The 25818-nt window shown below is 37.1% G+C and overlaps 1 protein-coding gene across 50 annotated transcripts in view; it reads right to left on the reverse strand.

The window, feature by feature from the left end:
• TENM3 (teneurin transmembrane protein 3) overlaps positions 1-25818 on the reverse strand; it is a 1286597-nt gene that overhangs the window by 160287 nt on the left and 1100492 nt on the right. For 38 of the 50 annotated variants that reach the window (XM_085578773.1, XM_085578775.1, XM_085578777.1 and 35 more), the window contains one exon: positions 11256-11465. The exons of the other annotated variants lie outside the window; for them this stretch is intronic. In XM_085578773.1, the coding sequence (XP_085434899.1) occupies positions 11256-11465 (210 nt within the window). The remainder of the gene's footprint in view (positions 1-11255; positions 11466-25818) is intronic. 50 annotated transcript variants of the gene reach the window in all.

Below are 25818 nucleotides of genomic sequence, written 5' to 3' on the forward strand. Positions count from 1 at the left end.
TTCAACTTGAGCAAGGAAGAGATCCATACATGATGCTGTGGTACATTCTGATGCCAATTACTTTGAGTTATTCATACAAAACTATAAACAAACAGAAAAATATTCCATATCACACACCACTGATTAAAGGCCTTGAGGAAATAGATCAACAAGGACATCTGAAGAAAAACACTGCAGTGAATTTTGAAATTTTGAGAACCATACATTACAAGGTGTAAGTAACAACTTTATACTGCATTGCTTGAAAAATGCACAAAAAAGGCCTATTATTTTTGAATTATCCAGGCATATATGCCACAAATGGTGCATACCTGAAGACACATTAAGATCTAAAAGTACTTGGAAATTGAAAATGATAAGGTATTGTTTCTATTGGTGGATACCTTTTTTTTCTGAGCATTACTATATATTCTGATGTAAACAAGATTAAAACGGTGAAGTGCTTCTTTCTAATTTTTCAGTACCAATAAAAATAAACAGATATGTGGACATGTGTCAGACATAACAAACAACTTCTTTACTAATACACTGCTGCTTTAAGAAACTGTATCTTAGATTTTCCATTTCTTTAATCCCCATATAGAGTGCCTGCTGGCAAATCAGCAGCATGTCAGAAAGGGGCAAAGAACATGAAGATATATAAGTGCGAATTTCATGAAGTCGGTCACTCCCTCTATGTTATATATTTTTGGCCAGTAAAACAATGTAAGTACTTAGCTCCCAAAACCCCATGTTGTGCATCTCACCCCAGTAGCAATTACGGGAAGAGTCCAGCTGTAAAAACCTGATGGAGACGCTGTGCAGATTCAAAGAATCAAAAGCGCAATTCATTAGAAGTGCTTCACTTGTTTTCTGAAGCCATTTGGAAGCTGGTGTACACAGAGATGGGGGTGCAAGGTCACCCCTAGCCTCGCCTTTTCACCACCGCGCAGAGGACAAGCTACCAGAAAGTAACCCAGAGATTCAAGAAATATCACAGACAGTATTTTAAAGCTTTCCTGAGCACAATGTAGGATGCTGCTGAGGAGAATGAAGGAAGCATTCAACAAAAAACTGCTTGTGGCTTCTTTGCATTTAAGAATGAACAGAAAAACAAGCCCCCTCAAACCAACTGCTAGCAACAAAGTCAAGGGAAAGCTTTACTCTTCCTTGAACTGAATTCTTTCTGAATGAACTAAAAGACACAATCAGCAGTAGCTGATATTTTGTACGCAGTGATAAGTCAGCCTCCTGTATATTCATATATAACATGCTTATTACAAATAAATTCCATTGTATGTTGTTTGAATAGCTACTGCAGCGTTAAATTGATGCTTCAAGAAATGCATACAAAGTAATATTTAAGAGACCATTTCATCTGGAGTCTCTAGGTTATGGCAATAATGGGATAAGTTTACTGCTGATTACTGCAAAATAGAGTACTTTCCAACACAAAGATGAGTTGGATTGATGACAAGACTTACAGTAACTGACTTCCTTTTAATTTGCGAGTATTCTGCGATTACAGTATTTCCAAATTGAGGACTTTGTTTTGTTTGGTTTTTTTAATGACAACAAAGTATCCTGTTACATAAACGAACTGTTCTTTGACATTGCATCTTGCTGCTCACTGTTATGGGATTTATCTTCAAGAGAAGAATAGCAATAAAGAGGCAAATTAATTCTGTTTTCTGTAAGTGTATCAGGGATACTAGTGTAAACATACAGAATTCCCATGGAAAGAATATTTTTAGTCTTTTGTAATAAATGATCAGCAACTTAGCAGATAGAAACATCCTTACTTTTTTCTTTCCCCTCCCTCCTGGCTCAGAAAACGTATCTCATACCTATGAATTCTAACGATTAAAATAATTCTACCAATTACTTTGCTGCATTCCAGTACGCATAGTCAAGTATGTAATGCAATAAACTATGCCTGAATGGTCTGTTTACCCCAAAGCAAGTTACAAGGAAAACTCTTTTGCCTTAAAGGACTTGTCTCTTTGGAGCGTGCAGGTTGGCAAAAATCCAAGGGAAGCTGGTGCTTAAGCAACCAAGACTGAGCAGTGCCTGTGTGCTCTGCAATCTCAGCCAACCGCAGTAAATGTTATTGGAGTTTTTGTGCTGTAAAATTGCTGCTTTCATGCCCACTGCATCTGACAATAGGAATCCTTGGCCTTGCATGAGAAAGGAAGGCTGATGTGCCTTCTAGACAGATCTCTGCATCCTTAAAAAGCAGGGTTACTACTCCTGTGTACTTCTAATGGGTTAGTGACAAATAAATTCATGTCAATGCTACGTCAGACGCAGAAAGATACTAAATGGAAAAATTGCTTGTATATGAGAGAGAAGAGTAGAAAACTCATGTTTTAAGCACAGTCCTTTGGCTATTAAAACTATTGATAACATTTAAAAATATAAAGGATGTTAAAGGTGACAAATGTTTAGCTTTTCACTTTTCAAAACAACTTTGAGATAAGTTGTTTTCACAATCATCCAATGCACATTTTTTTTGCTTAGTGACTCAAACACAAAATCCTTAGCATTCCTCCTATGAAAGACCACAACAAGAATCTGCCAGCTGAATTTCTGAGAGCCCTGTTTACTTTCAGCAAGCAGCATGTTTAAAGCACTGAAACATGATCCTCCAATTTACATCTACTGAGAACAGAGTTCAAATGAAAACCAAAAGGCAATGATAAGACAAATCAGAATTTTTAAAGATTTTTGTCAAATGATCTGGGTTTGTTTTTTTTTTTTTTGCTACAGGAACTTTTCAACACTATAGAATAAAACATATATTGCAGCTGCATCACAGTGACCAGATTTCTGTATTAATCTCCACTATTAACTTCCATTTAACCCAACAGCAATTCCTCAGAAGCACAGAATCGGGCCATAGTAATCATTGGAACTATGGAATAAACTAGGTATTAAAACAAAATTATTTAAAACTCACAATCTTCAACTCATTCTATGTTTCTAGAAGATCTTTTGCATTCACAAATCCATCAAGGATTGGTGAGCATTAGAGCTCATAAGAAAGGCTTGTAAAACTGTAAATTCAGACTGTTGCCACCAAGTGATGAACACATGGGAACATGTATAAGATCTTGAGTTCTCCCTTTCTAAAAATGGCTTTTTAAAAAAGATTTTGCATTGCATTACAGAGTTAAAAATACTACACCTTTCCCTAAAATAAAATAATAAAAAAATCAAAATAAAAGAGTTTAATGTGATGATGTGACAATTGCATCGGCTCCTGATGTCATACAAGTTATTTGCTGTGCACTCACAAAACATTTGCTCCTCTGGAAGTCAGCATAAGCAGTACCTGGGTGAAGTCCTCAGATTTGTAATTTATAATGAAAATAAACCCCCTATGTGACTGTTTCCTTGTCCTTCTGCCTTCCATATTACAGATGAATTTCTACCATAAATTTCTTACAGCCTACTCTCTGCACAAGAGCAGTACATTCTCGTTCCTGATTGCAACTTCAGGATTCTTCCCTTAAACTGTGACAGAATTTAAATTCAAGCTCCTTATCTTGCAATTAGGAATGTCTGTTCTGTAATCAAGCAGTCAAAGGAAACGATGTGTGTGCAAGCACTGGCAAGAAGAAAAGATGCATTTTTGACTCTTATGTTCATCTATCACGCCAGGTACACGTTAGTTCACTTCAAGTGAGCTGACATTTGGGTGTAGCATTCTTCCTTCAGTAAAACAATATTCTGCTTTTACGTTTCACTGTATTTCAGAATGCATTTATCTTCACAGATTTTCTTAAACTGCCTGATTTTCTGTAATATGATTTTTGATGGGGAAGAAGGAGTGGAGAAAATGTCTCAACATCAGATCATATCCGCACTACGATACACAGTTGGCAGGTTGTCCCATCTGGCATGCATTCGAGTATAAGATGGATAATTTGTCACTCTGAATCCTTTGATTCGTGAAAAGGCCAAAATCATCTCTGGAAAGATATTTTGCGGCTAATGATACAGGAGGTGTGGGGGAGACTGTTCTTTGAAGGCTACAAAGGCCACAATCTGAGGAGAAATAATTGGGTCTTGGCTCTTCTATTAATTAACATAGTACGAGATTGAAAACTACAAAAATCTCTTAGGAGCAAAACATGACTTAAAACAATCAGATATGAGAAGTAATTGCCCACCACTTTGCAAAATTTGATTTTGGAAGGGGAACTGCAATTTGCTCTTGGCAAACAGACTGAATGCTTAATTAAAATGAACAAATGTACATTTTTGTACATTAAGGGAACAATGTTGACAGAATTTTGGCTTAAAAACCAATGAAAGAGGATAAAAAGATGGATTCATGAAATTGAAATCAAATATCAAAAAAAGACAAAAAATAAACTGGCTAGCATTCAAGATACAATTTTCAAGTTTTTAAGGCAACTATATTTGCCCCAAGCAAGTGGAACAGCTAAATCTGTTGATCTGTAGTTCCTGAAAGATATTTGCCTTCCTGCAATATCTGACTTTGGACCATAAAAGATTTACGTGTTTCTGTAACTACCAAGGAAGGCTGCAAGCACTGCTACACACTGGCTGAAACAAAACTGTCTCTGGCCTGTGAAAAAAAAGTCGGCCTGTATTTTCATAACATGAACTTATTCTGTATTTACAGAACGCTTGTCAAGTACCTCTATTCAGCATCACGGGCATTGTGAATTTATGGGTATCAAGCATTTTTGCTTACAAAATATTTACATGAGTATGTGCATGCCCAGAAGACATTGGCAGTTTTCACTGAGAACTGGGAATCTTATTTTGTAATTCTGCAGGATATAGAATGGTCCAGCATGTTTTGCAAATATTGTATTTTGGAAGGTCTGGACAATTTCAGAGTGAGGTCTGGGCTACAGGACATTTTCTGTAACATTTAAACAGGCAATGCATTTCAACATTCAGGCTGCTAACATAACAGAAGTGGCCATAGCTTAGTAAGAAGATCTGTCATAAACTCCAAACTCACATATACCTGATTTGAAATGCACACAAGTATCACTAGAAAAGCTCCAGGAGGTTACCTCGGTTCACCTTCTCCTAATTGAACGTAGGTTTTGTTCTCAGAAGTATGAGTTACATTTTTATTTGTTTTAATATCATGTTACAAAGTGACAGCTTCTGTCCCATCCTTGGGACAGACATTCATATCTTAACGTAGTTTACTGTTAAACAGTTTTTCCTAACCATGTGCCTAATCTTTCCTTTCCTTATTTTCATCCTATTATTTTTAATTGTATCCCCACACCACATGCAACATGTTCCATTCTATCTTTGGTTATTAGCTTCTGTTTACCAGCAATTAATTATTGCTTAGGCCATATATTGAGCCAAAGTTTAATCTCTTACCTACTCCCATACAGTAATATCTCCAACCTCATAATTGTTTCCATTCACATATATCTGAACAGTAAAATAAAGAGCAATAAGAGAATTTGACAGGAATTTGGAGGAAGCAAGATGTCTGAATTCCAAACTGATATTTCCATTGATGCTATGCCTAGGAATCCCTCTTTGCTGATATATTTGTATATGCAGTTCCAACTGTATTTATGAGTCAGATCATGCTGCAGATTAACACCTAATTAAAGCTCTCTATAACAATTTCTCCTTAGATTTTTCCTGAATACACTGCACTTTAGACCAGCTTGTATTTTTCAGTTCTAATTTCATTTTATTAGTTTTTGGCTATACAATTAATGATCTTTCCTTGCCCTCTTCTATTAACATTTTGTCTCTAGTTGGCACTCAGAACACTTGCTATTTAGTACCATTGGGAACATTTTTACTATGTCATCCATATAAATAATGAGAATGCTAAATAAAACCAAGATTATAGGATATCCCCATGATGTTCTTCAATACAACTCCTCCTAGTTTGAACCATTAATCCTAATTTATTATCACAGAATATTTCAATCGAAACAGGTCTGATTTATTTTTAAAGTAACAAGTGTCAGACCTGAAGACAAATTGTGTGTACTGATACAACAATGACAAAATTTAATTTATCATGAATTATGAGATAAGAGATAAAAATCTCATTAAACAATGTGTAAGACAACAGTGAAAATTAGGCATGTGGATACCTTCAGAAATTCCACATGACTGACAGTTCTGAGAATGATGAAAAGGAAAAGAAGTAAATATATATATTTCACTGAACAAAACCTGAAGAGCTTTAAAGCATTTAATCTCATGACCTCAAGTTTGTTTCCCTGTGTCCTAGAACACCCACACACCCCCTTCCCTCTCCTTTTATTCCCCAATAACCTACACTACTAAAATGCAGTTCATTAGAGCATGGTGCTAATAACACCAACATTATGGGTTCAATCCCTGTGTGACCATCCACTTAAAAGTTGTGCTCAATGATTCTTGTGGGTTTCTTCCTACTAAGAATATTCTAGGATATCAAAAGAACTCCTTCTGTGAAATTACATGGCAGGTGACAGCCTGGCTGCCAAGTTCTAGCTCACCAGCACATGCAACCCTTTGTGGAGTAACTATGGCAAAACAGAGAGATGGAGTAAGGACAGGGAAGTGTTTAGTAGGCACTAAAGCAGTTCCAGAAAGCCACACAAGGTACTTTCACATTGGCTAAGACTTAATTTGCCATGGGCCTTTTCAATGTTCACAAGTTATTTCCAACCTTCTCACAATCCAGTTGGGTATGAAGGGAAAAATCCCATTTTCCTCTTCCCACCCTGATAGTAGCTGCATGAGAAGAAAAGATGCCTTAAAAGTCACTAGCATCTTCCACTACCTTATAGCACAAATCCCTGTGTGCACTTCCAATCACACTTCCATTTAATTTTGCTCTTGGTGGCAAGAAAAAGGTGGAAGTGAGGCAGATTGTTAAATTATGCTAGTTATATATGAATTGTGGTATCTATGCAGAAAACATAAGAGATGGAGGGAAAATCTGAAGAGTAAAAAGCCCTTAACAAACTCCTAATAAAATTCACATCTGTCCTCTATACATGTGTTATATCTGGTCTTTACTAGTGCTAGCCTTGAGCATTGGGCACCTATTCCCTTAGGGACCTGTACAAAAGCAAAAGGTTCTTGACCTTGGCTTCTTGACATTGTGGGATAATAAAAACAATAATTTTGGTATGGCAGATACTTCAGTATCTCCTCTTCCATCATGTTCTAATGAATCATCATGAATTAAACTCCTTAATTTATAGGAGAATTATGCCTCAGCATATTTGGTGTCTGTAAGTGAGATGTCCTACAATGAGACCTCTGAATGCAGAGTTCAGATACCTTTTGATTCAACTAGCTTTATTACATTATTTTTTTCTCTTTCACAAGTTTAAATTCAGAGTTGTGCTCCAGATTCCCATATTTGTAGGAAGGCTTAGCCATTTTGAACTGAAAAGCCCATCAATCTGCAGTTCCCATGTGGCTGGAGCAAAATCTTGTTTATTGTGCATTACCTGGCAGATACTTGATCAAGGACAACAGAAAACCAGTTTATATTATATTGAATTTGTTTCAGATCTTCCCATTACATTAACTACCATCACGAATTGCTATTAAGAAACACAAGAACCTTGATGTTCAAATGCACTATACAATGCTGCTGTGAAGTACATCCTTCTCTATTTTGCATTTTATGGTTCTCCCATAATATCTCCAATTTAGGGCTAAAAATTCTCAAATCTGAGTTTCTAATTCAGACTCTTCAATTTCATTGTCAGTGGTAAGCATTAAATATTAACTATATCTTGTCTTCATACTCTCTGCTTAAACCAAGAATTTAGCACTTTATTTATCATTATATTAAATTTTGTGTTAAAAGGATAAGCTGCCACTAATTTCAATAAATTTCCCTCCAAATTTTGTCTAATCTATAACTTTTCATGGAAAAATATTAAGAAACTTATCAAAATGCCTAAATAAAGATACTACATTACTTCTATTTTTTGTAAGCAGGCTTAGTGACATAAGGAAACCCTCCACCTCAATCACATTCAAGAATTCTTTCTTCCCAGCTCCCAGTTCACTCTACTCTCCCTCTCACTTTAACAACTGTTTAATTTCCCTGCAAATGTATTCAGATGTTCCTGTTTATTATAAACCATTTTGCTGTTCTTTCTAAAAACAATAAATGTAATAAATAAATTGTTCTGATAGCAGTAGGCAAACAAACTGACTGCTGGAACAGTTCATATACTGAGCTGCACCCTGAAGAGGAACAAGTAGAATCAATCAGATATGCTATGTAAAAGAAGACTTGCAACTGATAGTCCTAAAATTTATCTCCTCCTGAGTTTCATGACTTACTAACACACTGCTCTTAGAGAAACTAAATTATTCCTATTAAACTGTCCACAACAGTCCTCACTTGATCTGAATTTTTAAAGCTACTAGTAATACCTCCATGTAGACCATAGCTTCTCATGGTAAGCATCTGGTAACTCATTTTACTAATTCTTTTTGCTCTTTAAGCTAATTCCAGAAAAGAAGCTAATTCCCATTGGTTAACAAAACAAGCTAATCAAACCCAGCATCAGAGATTAATATAATTCCACACACATATTCAGATCCTTTAAATTTTGAGTGAGCCAATCAAATAAAATACATTGGTCAAATGAACTAATTCTAAAGGAAAGCGATCAGATGTTTGAATAGACTAAGAAGATGTTAATCCAACTTGCTATTCAAATAAAGTCAATATAACTGAAAGCAGTTCAATAATATAATTGTTTTCAGTCAGCACTTTTTTATCTCTAAATGCTTCAGCAGTGATCTCTCTCTCACCCTCTGCCAACAAAAACACTGGACAAAGTCATCTGGAATATGACACTGGATTTACTTTGAAACCATTAAGATAAGATAGCATTGAAAGCCTATGTGAGGATGCAAAAGAAAAGACAACTGGTGAAAAAAAACCCTTCTTTCTGTGAAAGTGCTACACATCCTGCATTACTTACTATTTTAGCTAAAGAAAATGCAATAATCAAATAATAGCATACTAAAGGCTACAATTAAATGATACTGACTTGATAGGATAGAATTTGAGAGATCCACATACTACAATGCAATGCTACACAACCATGCATATCATCAAGAAGGAGAAAGTTGTAGCTAACTTATTAAATTCTGCTTTTCCCTGTTTTACAAAGAACATACTTTTTTCCTACCAATAGGCCATCAGCATATGTTCTGAGAAATCAATCATTAGCAAATCAAGTAGATAATCCAAACAATATTCATTTATGTGCTGAGTGAAAGGAATCTTTCTTCAAGTAACACAAACCCTCATTTTGCAGCTGACTGTGGAAATGGAAGTCCACTACCTGAAGAGCTATTATCTTCTCCTTAACCAGCAGAAAGCAACAAGCCTGACTCAAATTATGGCAATCACTATACATACAGTATATGTGGTTAGCAAACTGAGGCACTTCTAAAAACAAAACTAATCTTGTGGAGAGAAAGATCATCTGACAGCAGGAACTGCCAACACTTCTACCACACATACATGCTGAAGGAGTGAGTATCAGACATCTGCAGGTAGAGGATACAGGGTAGATCAGTGGGAAGAGAGAGGGAAAAGCAAAAAGAACACATACTTGCAGAATATGCTGGGTCTTCCTTCTGCTTAGCAAAAGTCTTACAAAGAACAACTGTATCAACACATACCACAGTGCTAACTCCCATCCTATTTGTAATCAAAACCACTCTGATGCTCTGCTAAAAGGCTGAGACTTGACTTGACACAGGATCAGATGAAATTAATTTAGCTTTTCTGGGATGAAACAGGTTAAGGAACATTCCTCAAGGTTGGTAAACTTACTGGCAAGCAACTGTTCAAAATTTCAGAAGCAACAAGAAGACTAAAATCTAGAGCAATGATGAACATTTACTAGCTTCCTAAGAGATGCATGCAGATCCTCCCAACTATTCAAAATTTTTAGCAGTTTTGTCTTGCTTTTTCATTTTTCATTTATAAAAGAAGGGTTGTAGGATATAGTAATCTAAATATGTTGACTTATTGAACTAAATCAGGCTATCTTTTGGATAATGAACATATTTTCTAACAGATTTCATATTCCTAGAATTAAAAGAAAGATAGCATACCCTGATTATGACAATGCATGGCCATTTTCTGAGTTCTTCACAGATTAAATACTGAGCAAGTTCAACATGCAAAAATAAAGTTATCATTAATTTTAAAGACCTTAATCCAATGTGTCAAATTCACATACACAAGTGCTCTTAGCAGACTGGCCTTTTAGACTCGACACCAAAACTCCCCTCAAAGCTAAGAAGAGAAGCTCAAAATTTAGTGTTATGCTTGACTAAATAATTCTGTCCAATCAGCTGATGTGCAATCTGCAGATAAATATTTCTCCATACCCCCTCTAGTGGTTCATCTGTAGGTGAGATTTTAAACATCAAAAGACAGAAATCGTTCTTAGAATTTGAAGTGGCTTGTCCCAAGCTTTGCTGATCTACCCAAGAAGGGCTGTGAATTAAAAAAAATATTCTTCCAGTCTGCCTATGCCTATACCAAGAAAATCTGTTCAGTCATGCAACAAAAATGGAAACCTGTGGCTAATATATTTTCTCACATCAAAAGAAAAAAAAATAAAGAGAAAAAAGTGGTTTCTTTGGGCACAATGTTTAAGCAGGCACTGGTGTTTAAAGTATGTCACTCCTTTTGCTTACTGATAGTAGCTGGAAGGAAGAGAAACGTGCAAACATATATCTCAGAAACCACCACTGCCTCCTGTCATCTCATAGCTCTCTTTAGAGCTTTCTTCCAGTCTTGAGTGCCCTATCCAGTAAAAAAAAATCCTCCTCTCCTTCCCTTAGGAAATCAAAGGAACGGCTGGAACCTGCTAAACTTGATGAGGTAGTAAAAGACAACTTTTACATTATTCTGAAGCTAAATATCATGACAGTTTAACCAACTTCAGCGTACCCTTTAAAAAGTACAACTAAAGGTTAGTCACTTGCTAAAAATTAGATTACACAATAAATCATTAATAGCTACTGCTTCACATAAGCATTGCCTGTTAAAGGACTTAAATTATCTTTTCTATATTAGCAGTTATTTTCTACTCTTGCTTCTCTTACAGTAAAATAGAAACAATTTGTGGCATTTATGGAAAAATCAGTTTAAAATACAGAGTCATTTTGATATATTTAAGTTTTGTTAGACAATTTCTTAAGAAGATGGAAAATAAAAGGGTATTTAAACTATGGACAAAGTGTCCTCTTCTTACCATGACCTGGGACAGATACTGGATTATCACTGGTCTGTACTAGATATGAGCCGGCAGTATAGTCCTCATCTGTATCAGAGTCCTGAACTGGCTGGCTGGCATTATTACTTAATAACCACCTCTGGTTGTCATGGAGATTGGGTGATGGAGGAGGGGAGTGTAAATGTTCAGTAACTGATGGACTAGATGAAGAGGATGGCATGGGAGGACCTATAAAAAAATAAAAAGCATTTAAAATAAGGGTCAAGATATCACATGAAAAACAAATAATTGATTTCTTGTATCACCAAAAGATGAATATTCTACTTCAAACAAGAAAAAAAGATGGACAAAGAAAATATGACAATTGCCTGAAATAAACTGGTTTAAGTGTTTTAGAAACCATAACATAATGCCATGACTTGATATTCCAATGAACAGTGTTTATCATACAGGATTGCTTCTTTCAGTGGGACACTCCTGTCTAAAATCTTCTAGTGCAATAAAGTAATACAAATAGGCAGGCACAGAAACAGAGAAAAAAGACCAGTTTCCCAAGTTCACATATACAGGGAAACTCACCGCTGTAAATTTCTACCACAGCAGTTACTCTGACAGAACTTTTAGTTTTCAGCAGTGTTTCTCAGACACATACCATTTAAAACCTATCAAAATGTTTCACCAGTCAAACTTATGTCCATCTGCACAAGGTGTTTTAAAACATGCATAAACAATGACTACATCCCATTCCTGCATCTTGAAAGTATCTTAAAGTCATCATGGAGAAAGACAGATTTAAATAAAGCCTTACGATATCATAACAATGCACGTAGTCCTTCAATTAAACAATAATTAGACCAGAATGCAACAGAGAAACAATTATCTAATCTACCCTATGAATATATAGGTTCTTTATAGTCTTTAGTGAGCACAGATCTTACTCAGAGTAGGATTGCTGGACTACTTTTGAATAAAGTGTTGTTGCCTGTAGGTGGGGAATGTGCCAGAATATGAAGAAGCTTTATTACATAATTTATGTTAAAACCAAAATTAGATTAATCTGCATGGTTATAATTCATAACTATAAATCTAAATTTAAATTAGAGGAGAGCCTTTTTTTCATTATATAATGATTTGGTTTTATGGTACTTAGTAGTATGGTTATGCTGCATAGGTGCTGTGCTTCTCAATGTTAATAAATCATACTGGCACCAGTAGCTTGAATTACCTTCCCTCCACCTCCCTTGTACCCTGCTAGAATCATGCTAATTATTAATTTTGAATTTTCTTTTATTTCACATTCAGTTTATACGCTCTTAAATATCTCTAAAACGTTGCTACAACCTTACCAGTTGGTTTCCCTGGGAAGAAACCTATGACAGCCTCACCACAAACTATTCACTTAATTCTTCCACATATCATTAACCCCTTTTTGTAGTAAACAGCACAACATATATTATTATAATTTAAGATGCAGGCTTGGTCCTGGAAGGAAAGTGAGCACTTACTATTAGTCAAGTAGCTCCTGTGTAAAACTCAAGGTTTACAATCAGGGAAATAAAAAATATGGAGGAATGACATTTTACAGGGCTCAGCTTGTGAATTTAGAAGAAGGGAATGGACACATTTTGTAGCCCGAGATAAAATTACAGCAGGTTTTCTTGCTACACCTTGATTTTTCCCATTGCTTGCTTCAGTAACCTGACTTTGTGGTTATTTCTTGATGGAATATTTAATGCATTATTTATGATATACTTAAACTGATTTAGGCAGCCATTGTATTTTATTTTTTGAATAGTTCCAATAAAAAAAAAGTAGGGGGTTTTGTAATATTTTTTTTTAATCTTGGAATAAAACTCCTTTACTTGCTTTGGACTTCTCTTAGAGGAGAGCTGCAGTAATATGTTCCAGATGTGTATGTACTGACTGAATCAAGTCAACATTTCAGTAGTATCTTTGGACTTTACAATATATAACACTTCTTAATATGCTTCCTTTCTCCTTCTCAACTTACACTCATTACCTTTCAGGCATAACAGAGCCCTGATTGCACAAATCATAATCATACAAAACACGTTGCCTGAAAATGTGTCATGTCCAAGGATCCTTAATTGTTTTGTAAACTCCCTCATTTATTCAAAACTATTAATTGTCTCAGTGCAACATGGCTAGCTGACACTGCACTGCACTGCTGAGTAGCCATCCAGAACATGCACCACTTGTGTGCCCTGGTTTACTGAATTTCTCATCTCAGAAAACACCATGTGTCAGGTGTGGGGTGGAAGTGCAAGGATATTAGCAGAACTCCCACCACTACACTCAGCAGGGACAGATCTCTGCTACTGCAAAAATCAGTTGATTAGGGCTGTAAGACCACCAGGAAATTATCCAACTTTTTATAAATAACCCTAATTCTAGCAGGCAGGTCTTACAATTGTAGAATTATTTAGGTTGGAAAAGAATTTTAAGATCATTGAGTCCAACCTTTAACTCAGCATTGCCAAGTCCACCACTAAACCATGTCCCTAAATGCCACCTCTACATGTCTGTAAAACACTTCCAGGAAGAGAGACTCAACCACTTTTCTGGGCAGACTGTTCCAAGCTGTGATCACCCTTTAAGCGAAGAAATTTTTCCTAATATTCAAGATAAACTGTCCTGACATGCTGCTAGCTCATGTTCTGCTGGCAGTTGACCAGCATCTCCAGGTCCTTTTCTGCCAGACAGCTTTCCAGCCACTCTTGTCTGAGCCTGTAGCATTGGATGGAGTTGTGACCCAAGTGCAGGACCCAGAACCTGGCCTTGTTGAACCTCCTACAATTGGTCTCAACCCATTGATCCAGACTGTCCAGATCCCTCTGTGGAACCTTCTACCCCCTAGCATACCTATATTCCTGCCCAACTTGGTGTCACCTGTGAGCTGGATGAAGGCACACTTGATCTCCTTCAGATCATTGATAAAACATGTAAAGAGGACTAGCCTCAGTACAGAGCCCTGAGGAACTCTAGTGACTAGCCACCAACTGGGTGCCATTCCATTCACCACCACCTCTCTGGGCCTACTCATCCAGTCAGTTTTTAATCCAGCAAAGAGGACACCCAGCCATACCATGGGAAGCCAGGTTCTCCAGGAGAATGTTGTGGGAGAAAGTGTCAAGAACTTTACTTAAGTCTTGGTAGACAACATCCACAGCCTCTCCCTCATGCACCAAGTGGCTTAGTTTGTCACAGAAGGAGACCAGGTTGGTCAGGCAGAACCTGCCTTTTGTAAACCCCTGCTGGCTGGGCCTGATCCCCTGTTTGTCCTGTACATGTTGCATGATGGCTCTTGAGATGATCTGCTTGGCAGAGACCACCTTGCCCGGCACTGAGGTCAGGCTGACAGGTCTGGAGCCCTGGAACCTCCTTCTGGCCCTTCCTGTAGATAGGTGTCACATTATCCAACTTCAGTTGCCTGGGACATCCACACTTGACCAGGGCTGCTGGTAAATGACTGGAGGAGACTTGCTGAGCTCTTCTGCCAGCTCCCTCAGTACCCCTGGCTTGAGCCCCATAGACTTGTGGGTGTCTAAGTTGCATAGCAGGTCACTGACTATTGCTTCTTTTACAGGGGCTTCGTTCTGCTCCTCCATTCCTGTCTCCCAGCTCAAGGGGCTGGGGACTTTGAGGCCAGCTGGTCTTACTATTAAAGACTGAGGCAAAGAAGGCATTAAGTTACCTCAGACTCTTTCTCATCCTTCATCACTGTATTTTCCCCCTTCACCCAATAAAGGATGGCTATTGTCCTTAGCCCTTCTTTTGTTGCTTTCTTGTCACAAAGTTACATGGTCTGCAGAGAAAGGGGAGCAGCTGTAATATGTGAGCCAATTTTTCACAAGAACCCAAGGCCAACCAGCTGGGACACCTATTTCTGTACAGTTTCATCCAGAACTGGCAGATTTTTGCAGTGAGCTCCTCTTTGATTGCAAGTGAAAAGAGAGATAGCTATCTATACTGCCATTTATAGAATAAGCTACACATTAAGAAAAAAAAATACTTAACACACTTTCTAGAGGAATCGTAAATGATGTGCATATTCCTTTCCAATTCTTTTTTTACATGGAATGAAAGGCATTTAAAAATATTTGGCAATATCCCCTCTTGAAGCCGTAACAAACTAATTTATAAATCATAAAAATTATTAACTATGAAAAAAGCCAATTAGATTGATTATAACACTTTTTCCACACATCTTACAAGTATACTACACTAAGAATATTTCATTCTAAGAAAACCCAGAAAAATACAACTTCTGATTTTCTCTCCAGTCTGCTTCTTTTGGTGCCCACATAGCAAGACATTTGGTAGTTCTACTTTGACTTTCTTGCCTGTATTTAAAAAAAGCAAAAGTTCTTGTTTTTAATATGTGAACTTGATTCAATAATAAGATATTTTTCACAGGCAAACATGCTGGACTTAAGAGTACTTAAATCTCATGTTTTAGGTTAATTAGGAGGAAAAAACCACTTTATTTTGTTAGCATTTTCATAATTGAAAACATATGACTTTAAATGATCTTTATGTACTTCAAAAAAATTATCTTACGTGAAAATGCAAAATACAGCCAAACTCCAGCAAGAACAGATTCAATATAGCAATATGTGAAGAGATGAATACATTTGCTAAGTATATGAGTCTCCAAAGAAAGTAAAACACAAAGAAAATAGGTTGTAAGAAGAACATTAAAAATAAATACACCTGAGCTAATAATGGATGCATTAAATACATATATACAAGGTAATTATGTTTAAAAAAAAAAGGACAGTGTTCTCTGCCACAATCAGCACTGATCTAAAACATAGCACGAATTAAAAATTGGAAGCAGAACTGATGCCACATATCCAAAAGATCAAAGGGACAAGTATGATAAGTGCAACCCATAAAAAGATAGCAAATAAACAATGGGGAAGACTGCAACAATTGAGTAGAAGTAATGTACAGGAATTTCTGTATTAAGTATATTAAGGCTTTACTAAATCTAAAGCTGAGCCTTTGTCAATTGGTGCTGCCCAACTCCACAGGTATCACAGCAGGGAAAGAGAGTGGGGCTGCTGCAGAGTTTAGGAAGGACTGGGGGCAGAGCAGTGCAGAGCTGTGCCTTCAATGCCAGAGCCTCAGACACTTCCACCTGGCCACAACTCCAATTTACAGTTATGTACAAGCTGCCTTCCCTTAGAAAAAAAGGAGGAAAAAAAAAAAAGATAAGCTATTTGCAGCATTTAAGCTTATTTACATGGTATTACAAAGAATGAACCCAACAACTGCTCAGCTCTCATCCTCAATAGGTCACCAGTTGCTACAGAAACACTCTGCTTCAACAACACCACTGAGTGCCTGGATGAACTGCATCTCCACTAAATGTATTTCAGAGAAAGTAGTGCCAGACAGTTTTAGAAAATGGCATTTAGGAGAAAAGTAAGATGGGAGAGAAGCAGTAGTAATGACCTGCTGTTGCAGGGTGGGCAGGCTGAAATAGATGACCATGTGCACGTAAGAAATCTTCCCACCAGATTCAAACTCTTAAAGCAGAGAGATTTTGCTGGCACTGACACTAAGAATAAAGAAAAAAACTTGTTTATTTTCTATTCTTATTATGAATCAGATTTTTCTGACTGTAATTCATGAAGCAACGAAAACTTTCCTGAGCTGAAACATGATCTTAAAAATGTGAAGTTTTCATTGCTTCATGAATTTCTTTTAATGCTGAACATATATCTAGATTGTCCCTAAAAGCTTGGCATTATCAACTTACTTCCATAAGATGCATTGCAAGTTACATACTTTGAAAAAGTAATTTCACTATAAAAATTTGAAGGGCCATTATTTTACTCTCAATCTTGTTGCATAAATCCTATGTACAAAAATTATGTACAATTTCTGATGTACACAGTACACAGCTCTGTTCAGGCTGTTTAGCTATGGCAGAACAGTGCATTTTTCCATTCACAGTGTTGGCAGTCCTTGCAACTGAGACTGAAGAAAAAAAAAATCCTCTATCTACATCTCAACCACACAGAAGGAGAGTCTTATTTTGAAGTGGTAAAGAGATTCTTAGTGACTTCAATGTCAGTAAGAAAATAGTATTAAATTACAATTTGCAAAGTAGATATCTCACTACTGAAATTAATGGGATTTTGGCTGGTGAGTTAATAGAAATGAAGATTTCATGTTATATTAAATGGTACTACTATGTCATAGAAACCCAAACCCAGACCCCATACTGTGGAAAAACATATTATACATATAATTGATTACTAAGAATAGCTATATATCTCTATTTTGTACTTTGCTGCTCGTGGCAGGTTGCTGTTTGGCTTTTTTTGGTTGTTTTTGTTTTGTTTTGATTTAATAGTTTAAGGATCTTGTAAAACTTGGATGAGACAGGCAGTGGTTTTTGAAGGTCAGAAATAACATGTCTTCTGGCTAAATTAATTAGAAACCAAAACACTTTCAAACATGAAGGACACTTACAAGCCTTCTGAATCAAGCTGAGATGACTCTTTGCAATCTGTTCTAAGACTTCCCAGTGTGCTGAAAGCTGTACAGACTCTTGTTAAAAAGGGCACCTATACCCTCCTAACAAGTTTACTGATTGCATCCCAAAATTTCAATTTCTAGTGTATCACACTAGATTGACCCAGAAAAGCCCCTAAGAACCCCCAAGCCCCTGCACCTGGTAATGACTGCATTTTGGACCTTTTCATCTCTGCATATAAAACAGTAAGTTAGTAACAAGTGAGTTTTAATTTTAAACTAGTTTTTCATTATGGACTTCCTGTATGCTCTCCAACCTGTATGACTTGGCATTGGCATTTATCTCTCTGCTGGATCCTGCAGCCTTCTGCAGCCAACCTGCAGTGACAGTTATCTCTTAATTAATACTCTACACACAAATGGAACTACCAAAAAGTGCTGTTGTATAGCACACAAAGAACAATTATTTAAAACCAACAGTTCTCTTTATCTATTTATCTACAGTTGACCACTGTAGTAGCTACTGTGAAGACCTCCCCAAGGAAATACATGCATAGACAGTCTTCCAAATATATACACACATATAAGACTGTATGAATCCATCTACAGTGAAAAACACTGCAGTGAGAAGAAATTACATGCCAAGAACTCTCTTAAAAATAAATGTTTTCAAATGCATACAACTGATGCTTGTGATCTATTGTGCATTTTCCATTGTGTTTTACTTTATTTGTAAGCATAATGGATAATGATCCTTTTACGCATGAACTGGGAGTTGTACTTTTGAAGTTTCAAATCCTTCTGAGTGCTGATGAACTGTGCCTTGATGTAGATTTTCAACGCAAATGACATCTATTTTTCCTGTATTTCGTCAAAAAGTTAGCACTTCTAAACAAAACAGATGTATTGACATGTATTCTAACTCACAAAGTTGCAACTACTTTTATAGACTGTGAAAGCTAAAACTGTACAAGACCATAATCTAAGGACATTGATTTGAAAAATAAAATTAATCCACTAGGAAGCAAGACAAATTATGGCCTGAAATAATGTAATTTGGTTTTTTTGCCTCTTGGAAATATAGTATAATAACCAGACTCAGTAATATAAAACTGGCAATTTTCTTCTAAAAAAGTGAAAGGTTTCTTAAGAAAAATGGTTATGCCTTAGAACTGACACACATTTCTGAAGCAAACACTTGATATTTTGAAGCATTTTGGTTGTTTCAAAAAGTTAACAGCTGCTGCTCAGCAGATTGTTAAATGAAAAGGAGTGCCCTGCTCTTATAGGGGTCAGACTGCATGACCACAACAGCTCTGTCTTCAATCCTAAGTTCAGGCAGTGCTTATTTTTGCTTTAAATGGGAGTTTTGTCTGTAAAGAAATTTCAGAATCTGAGCCTTAACTGTCAGAGTACCCTAACCAAAATGCACAGACAGCTCTTTCTTACTACAGAAAAAAATTTTTTTACTATTATTATTTTCAAAAGGAATTGCCTTATAAATTCAGAGCCGGGTGTAGAGCAAACATGTACTCACCTAGGCACAAAGTCCATAAGCTGAACCAAAACCTCAAGCTGAACCAAAATCTCAAGCATCTCTAGCATCCAGGGCTTATTTTTTAGGAGCTACTTTGCTCAGCTCAACTGAATCTTCCAGTTTATTTCCCCCAATATTAATTAAAAGTGTGCATGAAAAATACTGGAAGGGAACAGAGAGCTATTCCAAGAAGAGTGAAAATCTTCATTCTACTCAGAAAATAATTTTAAGTGATAGGTCTCTGTATTTTTAGAAAAACATTAATCTTTTTTCATGGGTTGGGGGCACAGTTTTGGACAGAAGCAAGCTGAAATCAATGCCAGATTGCAAAATATTCCGATTAACTCCTATCTTCACTTGAGATGTAGAAGTTCTCACATGAAAATATCACTTCTTCATTCAGAGCATCTGCTGGGACTCAGACTCCTCTGCTGTGTGATGGGAGTCTCATACAGCACAGCCAGGACAAGGAGACACCAGGTCAGCCACCAGCCCAGCTGTACAAGTGGCACACTTGCAGTTTTGGCCCAGCCAAGTGCCACTTGCAACCGACTTGCAGGCCCTGGCAGCCAGCACACAGTAGCTGGAACATCAGAGGCAGAAGGTCTCCAAGGGCCCATAGCACTTGGACTGTGCATGCAGGGAAGCTCCTGGTCCCCTCAGCTCCTGTGTAACTTGGCCACAGACCCGGCCCTTTCCTACCACAGCAGTTGGTGCCTGCTCAAGCACAGCCAAGAGGCAGAGGTGCATGGTTGCTCCACATGCAGGCACACATGCACAGCTCTGCACCTGAGCAATGCAAGGCACCCGTGCATGGCCAATCACTTCTGCTTCAGCCAGAGCCCTGCATGGCTGTGCACATCTGCCTGGGCCTACTGCTTCACTGACCACTACACGGGGGCAGGGAAAGGGCAGCAGAGATCTCTCAGGTAGGGGGAATGTCCAGCCAGTACCCTTTGTACCCACTACTCATCAATTCACATGCAAACCAAACTAAGCATTACACAGTGCTGTGAGGGAAAAAAAAAAAAGCCCTTCCTTAAAGCCTGCCAGGATTTCATGTTCAAAAAACCCATACTATAAACACACCACAGACACAATCTAAAAAGAGGGAAAAAACCCACCAGAGTTTTTTTCTTTTTCCGGCATTTCCAGAAATGGAATCAAGCATCAAAAATGGAGCAGCTGGCAGATACTATAATCAGTGTAGGAAGGATAGCCACTCTGAGTCTGTCTTATATTCATTCAGCAATGATGCTAAAGTGTTTACCAGTTTCCACTCTCAATCCTGACCTTTGTAAAAGACTGTAATTTTTCTGGATGCTGATACTCTTTCAGATGGCAATTCATAAAGACTAATCACCTATAAAAATAACCTTTGAAGAAATGCTTCTTTGTTCTTCCTATCCATGACTTTTTATTATTAGAGGTGAAATGGATTGAGCCATGTCACATCTGGTTTATCATTCTTCCAACATAACTCAGTGGTAGTCGATGCACTTTGTATTTTCACAGTTGCTTTGGGCTAAATTAGGGGGAGAAGAAAATGTCTTTTTTGAACAGGACAGGAAATGCATCTTAAAGAACACCAGACAATGTAAAGGTTTTTTTGGAAGGGAGTGGGAGAGACAATTCTTAATGAGGAAATAAACCTTCTAAGAATGATTCACAAATCATTCAGTTTTTAGAATCAGGTCATTTCCTACCCTCATTCCTCCCACCCCTGTAAAAAGCAGTTTGAAGAGGAGTGAAATCAAATACTAATTAACTAAATCTGGTTTTCTTAATTCTACTGGGTCCTATATGAGAAAAGCAGTCTAAGCAATGATAGGGATACCAGTTTTGCCTACTTTTGTTACCAGTGTGGCCATTGCCTTGTAATCTGCCATAAAGGGAACAACATATTCGAAAAAAGCATCCAGAGAACCTCTTAATGACATCAAATTGCTTATGCTTGCAGAGCACAGAATATGACTTGTTTTCTCAGAAGGAAACATAGCAATTTAAAGAGATTTTGATAGATGCGAACAAAGAGCAACAAACTGCTGAAAAAGAGTTCTATCAACCTTACTTACAAAAACAATCCTATTTTTTAGTATTCACAAGAATCACAGAATATTCTGCTTTGGAAAGAACCCACAAGGATCACCAAGCCCATCTCAAGTAAAATGGAGATCAAAGCCATGACCTTATGCTCTAACTAATTAGTTCTTTTAGTGTAGTTATTTATATCCCTGTGAGCTACATTTTTTTGGCCGTGGCTATTTCAAAATACCAGAGCCATGGCCTTGCAAAAGAAGAGGAGGAGAAGGAAGGATAAAATGACTGTTGCCACCTTTACCAGCTTCTGATTGCAAGCTGCCCCAGACAGTGGCACACACTCCGCCATGAGCTCAGGGCTCTGCAGAGACCAGGACAATGTCGAGCACCCATCAGAATGAGCAGCACTACTGCCAGAGCTGTCCATGTGCACTAAACCACCATGCTGCTGCTCCCTGCCTTCTCCCGACAAACTGAGGCAAACCAATACAATTTGCCACAACACTAAAGAATCATGCCACGCCTAAAAAAGCACACATTTAGCAATGAGAAAGGAGAAAGCAGCCCTGCCAATGCAACATCAAACTTACCTAACCAGCAGTGAACTCTGGAAGGGTCTGAAGGTAACACCACTGAAATAGGTATTTTTGTTAGTTCTTGTTGCTTCATTATCAAAAGCCCTTCCCTTCCTACAGCACTTTCAAGTTCTATTTCTTGTTAGAGCTTTTTTCTACTACATTAAATGTAACTCCTTAACAAAGGAATTTTGGGGAGGGGAGGAATTAAGAGAATTACCAGAAAATTATTGACTGTTGTCTCACACAGTACCACTCTTACAAGCAACAGGACATTTACTGGACATTGATGTCTCATTACATCTAGCATGTAATTTATTTCTCTGCTGGAAGAGAACTTATCAGTTTTGCCCATGTGGAGAAAATGTTTCTACTTTAGAAACAAACAGACCACCACAGGCAAGAAGCTGGAAAGCTTAAATGAAAACCCACTGCATGATCACTGGAGTCAGCTCACTACCAAAGCTGCTAAGGCAGCAGGGTTGAAATGGGCCAGAGGTGGCATTTTGGGGCCAGATTTTTGACAAAGCCTCATTGAGGAGTTATTTAGAAAACTGAGAACAATAAAATCTATAAGGTACTGAGAACTGAGAGAAAGCTGGACTCTCTATTTAGGTATCTCTGGAAATAAAGCATTAAACGAAAACCTTATTTTTGCTTGAAGAGATAAGCAATAATGTATCAGCTGATGAGAAAATTCTGTGAAGCACTACTTTAAAGTTTCACGACTTCAGTCACTCTTCCACTATAAGAAATTATTGCTATCTAAACCAGAATATATTTTGACTAGTATATAAACCTTCTATTTGATACCTTTTAATTTTTAAACATTTTATCTGCGTTTACACTCAGCAGGACTGGATAAGTGCACTAGCAATATGTAAAATTTAAAACCATAAATTTCAAATAGGGTCAGTTATCTATTCAAGTTCAAAAGAATACAGACTTAGCAATTCTTAAACAAATATACAAATCCCTCACATTAGCCTAGGTAGGACAGAAAATTCTGAATGGAGTTGAAAAAATACCTTTCGCCTCAGACTAAACACAGAAAATTTCAGTCCAAGAGTGCTTTTCATAAAGTTATGAGCTAATGAACAAAAGGCCATTCTAATAAAGTTTCATGAAAGATTAGCTATGAAATCCAGCAGTAATGTCATAATCTTTATTTGTTTGCCAACTGGACCATTTCAGAATAGTAAAAACCACAGCAGTTACTGTAAAGAGGTTTTATCTCAAAGAAAATAGAAAAGGACCAAAATATTGAAGGAAAATTCCAAAATAGAGAAAATACTTGTTTATGCCCGAGTGGAGCCAAGGGTAACAAACTCTCTTTACCAGGCTGCTTCCAGAATCCTTGGGCCTTGGTCCAGGGACAAGGGACACACCAGCTGGGCCATCCATATCTGCCAGCAGGCAGAGGTTATCCATCTCTTTGAAAAGGGATGAAAGGAAATTGCTGTCTGACTGCTTTGCAAACTCCAAAACAACTGCTCTTCAGCTAAACAGTAGGATTGCCAGTAGAAGATGTACAAGTCTCTGCTCTCCGGAAAAAAATATTAATTTTGGCATATTCTACTTTCAAGGTACCCCCCTCATTACCAGTAAAAGCTGCCAGATAAAAACGAGTTACTACACAGAAAGCATTTAGAACAACTGGTCTGGAAGCCCTGTCCTGTAAAATTAAAATTCCTCATATGTATATGTTATGGCATGTGCTTTCTAAGACTATCTATGCCTTCCCACAAACCTTCATGAATCTCTACTGCCAAAACATCTACCAAAGTATTTACTGATAAGAAAAGGCATGAACAAATTTCTTACTTGACTACATTTTTTCCTCTCTGAAAAAGACAGTTTTTAATAGGTTCTTGGCTAAGATTACATTTGTATTCACACAATACCTCTCTTATGAAAAGATGTAATGCAACCAATTATGAGAGCAGCTCCCGAAAAACCCAACTAATGGCTTGACTTGGTCTGCATTCATATCAACACAAAATAACTAATTTTATACAATGCTTGATAATGCAGCACCATGCAAGGAAGAGATTATGTAGGAACACTTAAAGATGCTCATTCTGAAAGGATCAGACTTTATAAAATGCAATTTATAAGCATGAAGAAAAAAAGAAACACAGAAATGAAATCAGGTTTACCCACATTTCATTAATTTTGTTCTTTGGCATGTTAATGTCTAACACACATGCAGTTTTCTGGTGCAGTTGCTGTTACTACATATAACTTAAATTAGCCTCCTACATTTGAAATGTCATGACTTCTACATGAAGAATACTGTTAGCTCTCTTGCTCAGTTATCTGAGATGCCTTTTTTTGGTAATTTGTTTGTATTTGTTATTTATTTTTGAAATATGTTAGTGGTACAAATATTCATTCTTTACATGTTTTCTGACACAGTTACCATTCATTATGTATTTCTGAAGCAGTTACAGCCTGCAAAGTGAATTCTTGGTCAGAATCTTTACATGCACAAGCAGAAAACAAATCACAGGATACGTCAAAGTCAGATCCTCTGACTAGAGGAGGCTGTTAATCAATGCAGTTTAATACAAAGCCCTCTGCCTCACTGATGTTAAGATATGCATGCTGAGGTGAGCAGGCAGTGATATTAAGAACCATACACAAATTTCTTCTGAATAAAAATGATGCATCAGCCCATAACATTTATCAACCTATACAAATTCTCAGGAATCCAACTTTCACTGCAAGTGTCTTTTTGGATCTATTTACATCAGAAGATGTGGTATGAACGATAGCATAATAAGTTTTACTATGTTTCAGGCATAAGTGACTCATACATCATTCCATTTGAAAGAAAAAATCCTAACATGCAGTACGATATGTTACTGCAGCTGCTCCATGGGAATAACAACATATCCATTTGGAAGGAAAATACATTTATGAAAATGCCTGATTAGCAGAAAACAATTCATCATAAACAATAACACCCAACTGTTTTTTGATGGTTTTATGGTCACAGTCTCTTTTCATTCTATTGGGTTAAATGCATTCAGCTCTTCCCCTCCCATCCCCAGCTCAAAATAGTCTTCATTGATGTTATCCATAAAAACCAAACAAAAAAACAGCCTTTGAAGGAGGGGCTGTCATGTGAGTTAAATGTAAAGTTACTGGACAGAGTGCATCAAATTATCTTCTTACTTCAGGCATCTCCTACCAGGATCCCAGTTTGAGGGCAGAAATACATGTTCTCCTGTTTGCTTTGTAAAATACTGTATTTTTATCTTGCATGTCTCCAATCCCCTGCAAAGGTTATGAACTGAATGCTGCAAATTGGGCAGGAAACAAACCTCTAAGAACCGCACAACATATGTGAAGTCAAGGTAGTGCCACCTGCACCTGTGACCTCCTAGAGACAAGGCTTATCAGTACCTTGGCCTTCCCTTTTACAGCTAAGGAAATCTCTACCTTCTTCCCTCTTACCTTCCCTTAGTCTTTTATTTACTTAATGGGCACTCTTTATTTTCCCTCACATCACAATTAAAAAGTTTCAGACACCTTTTCTGTTACAAACTCATTAATTTATTCCACTAAAATTCCACTAAAAATTATCAAGACAAGAACATGTTGGCATGTTGATTGTAGCACTAGTTAATTAATTATGCCATTTAATGCAAACCACTAGCATACTAAAATAAATGTAGAAATTATTTACAGCACTTTAGGATGTGTACATAAGATAAAATAAGGATACGGGTAATACTGGTAATGTCATTGCTTACTTTTCATGAAAGCAAACTCAAGACATGTTTAAAAAACAATGAACTAGAGTAGACACAGTTGAGCAGTTCTTATGGACTGTCCCACAACCACTCACCAATACAAACTGCAGACTCTTCAAGACCAGAAGACACCCAGAACTAACTTTGATCCCACCTGC

The sequence above is a fragment of the Lonchura striata genome, chromosome 4 (genome assembly GCF_050655825.1).
Source record: "Lonchura striata isolate lonStrDom1 chromosome 4, ASM5065582v1, whole genome shotgun sequence".
NCBI classification, from domain to species: domain Eukaryota; kingdom Metazoa; phylum Chordata; class Aves; order Passeriformes; family Estrildidae; genus Lonchura; species Lonchura striata.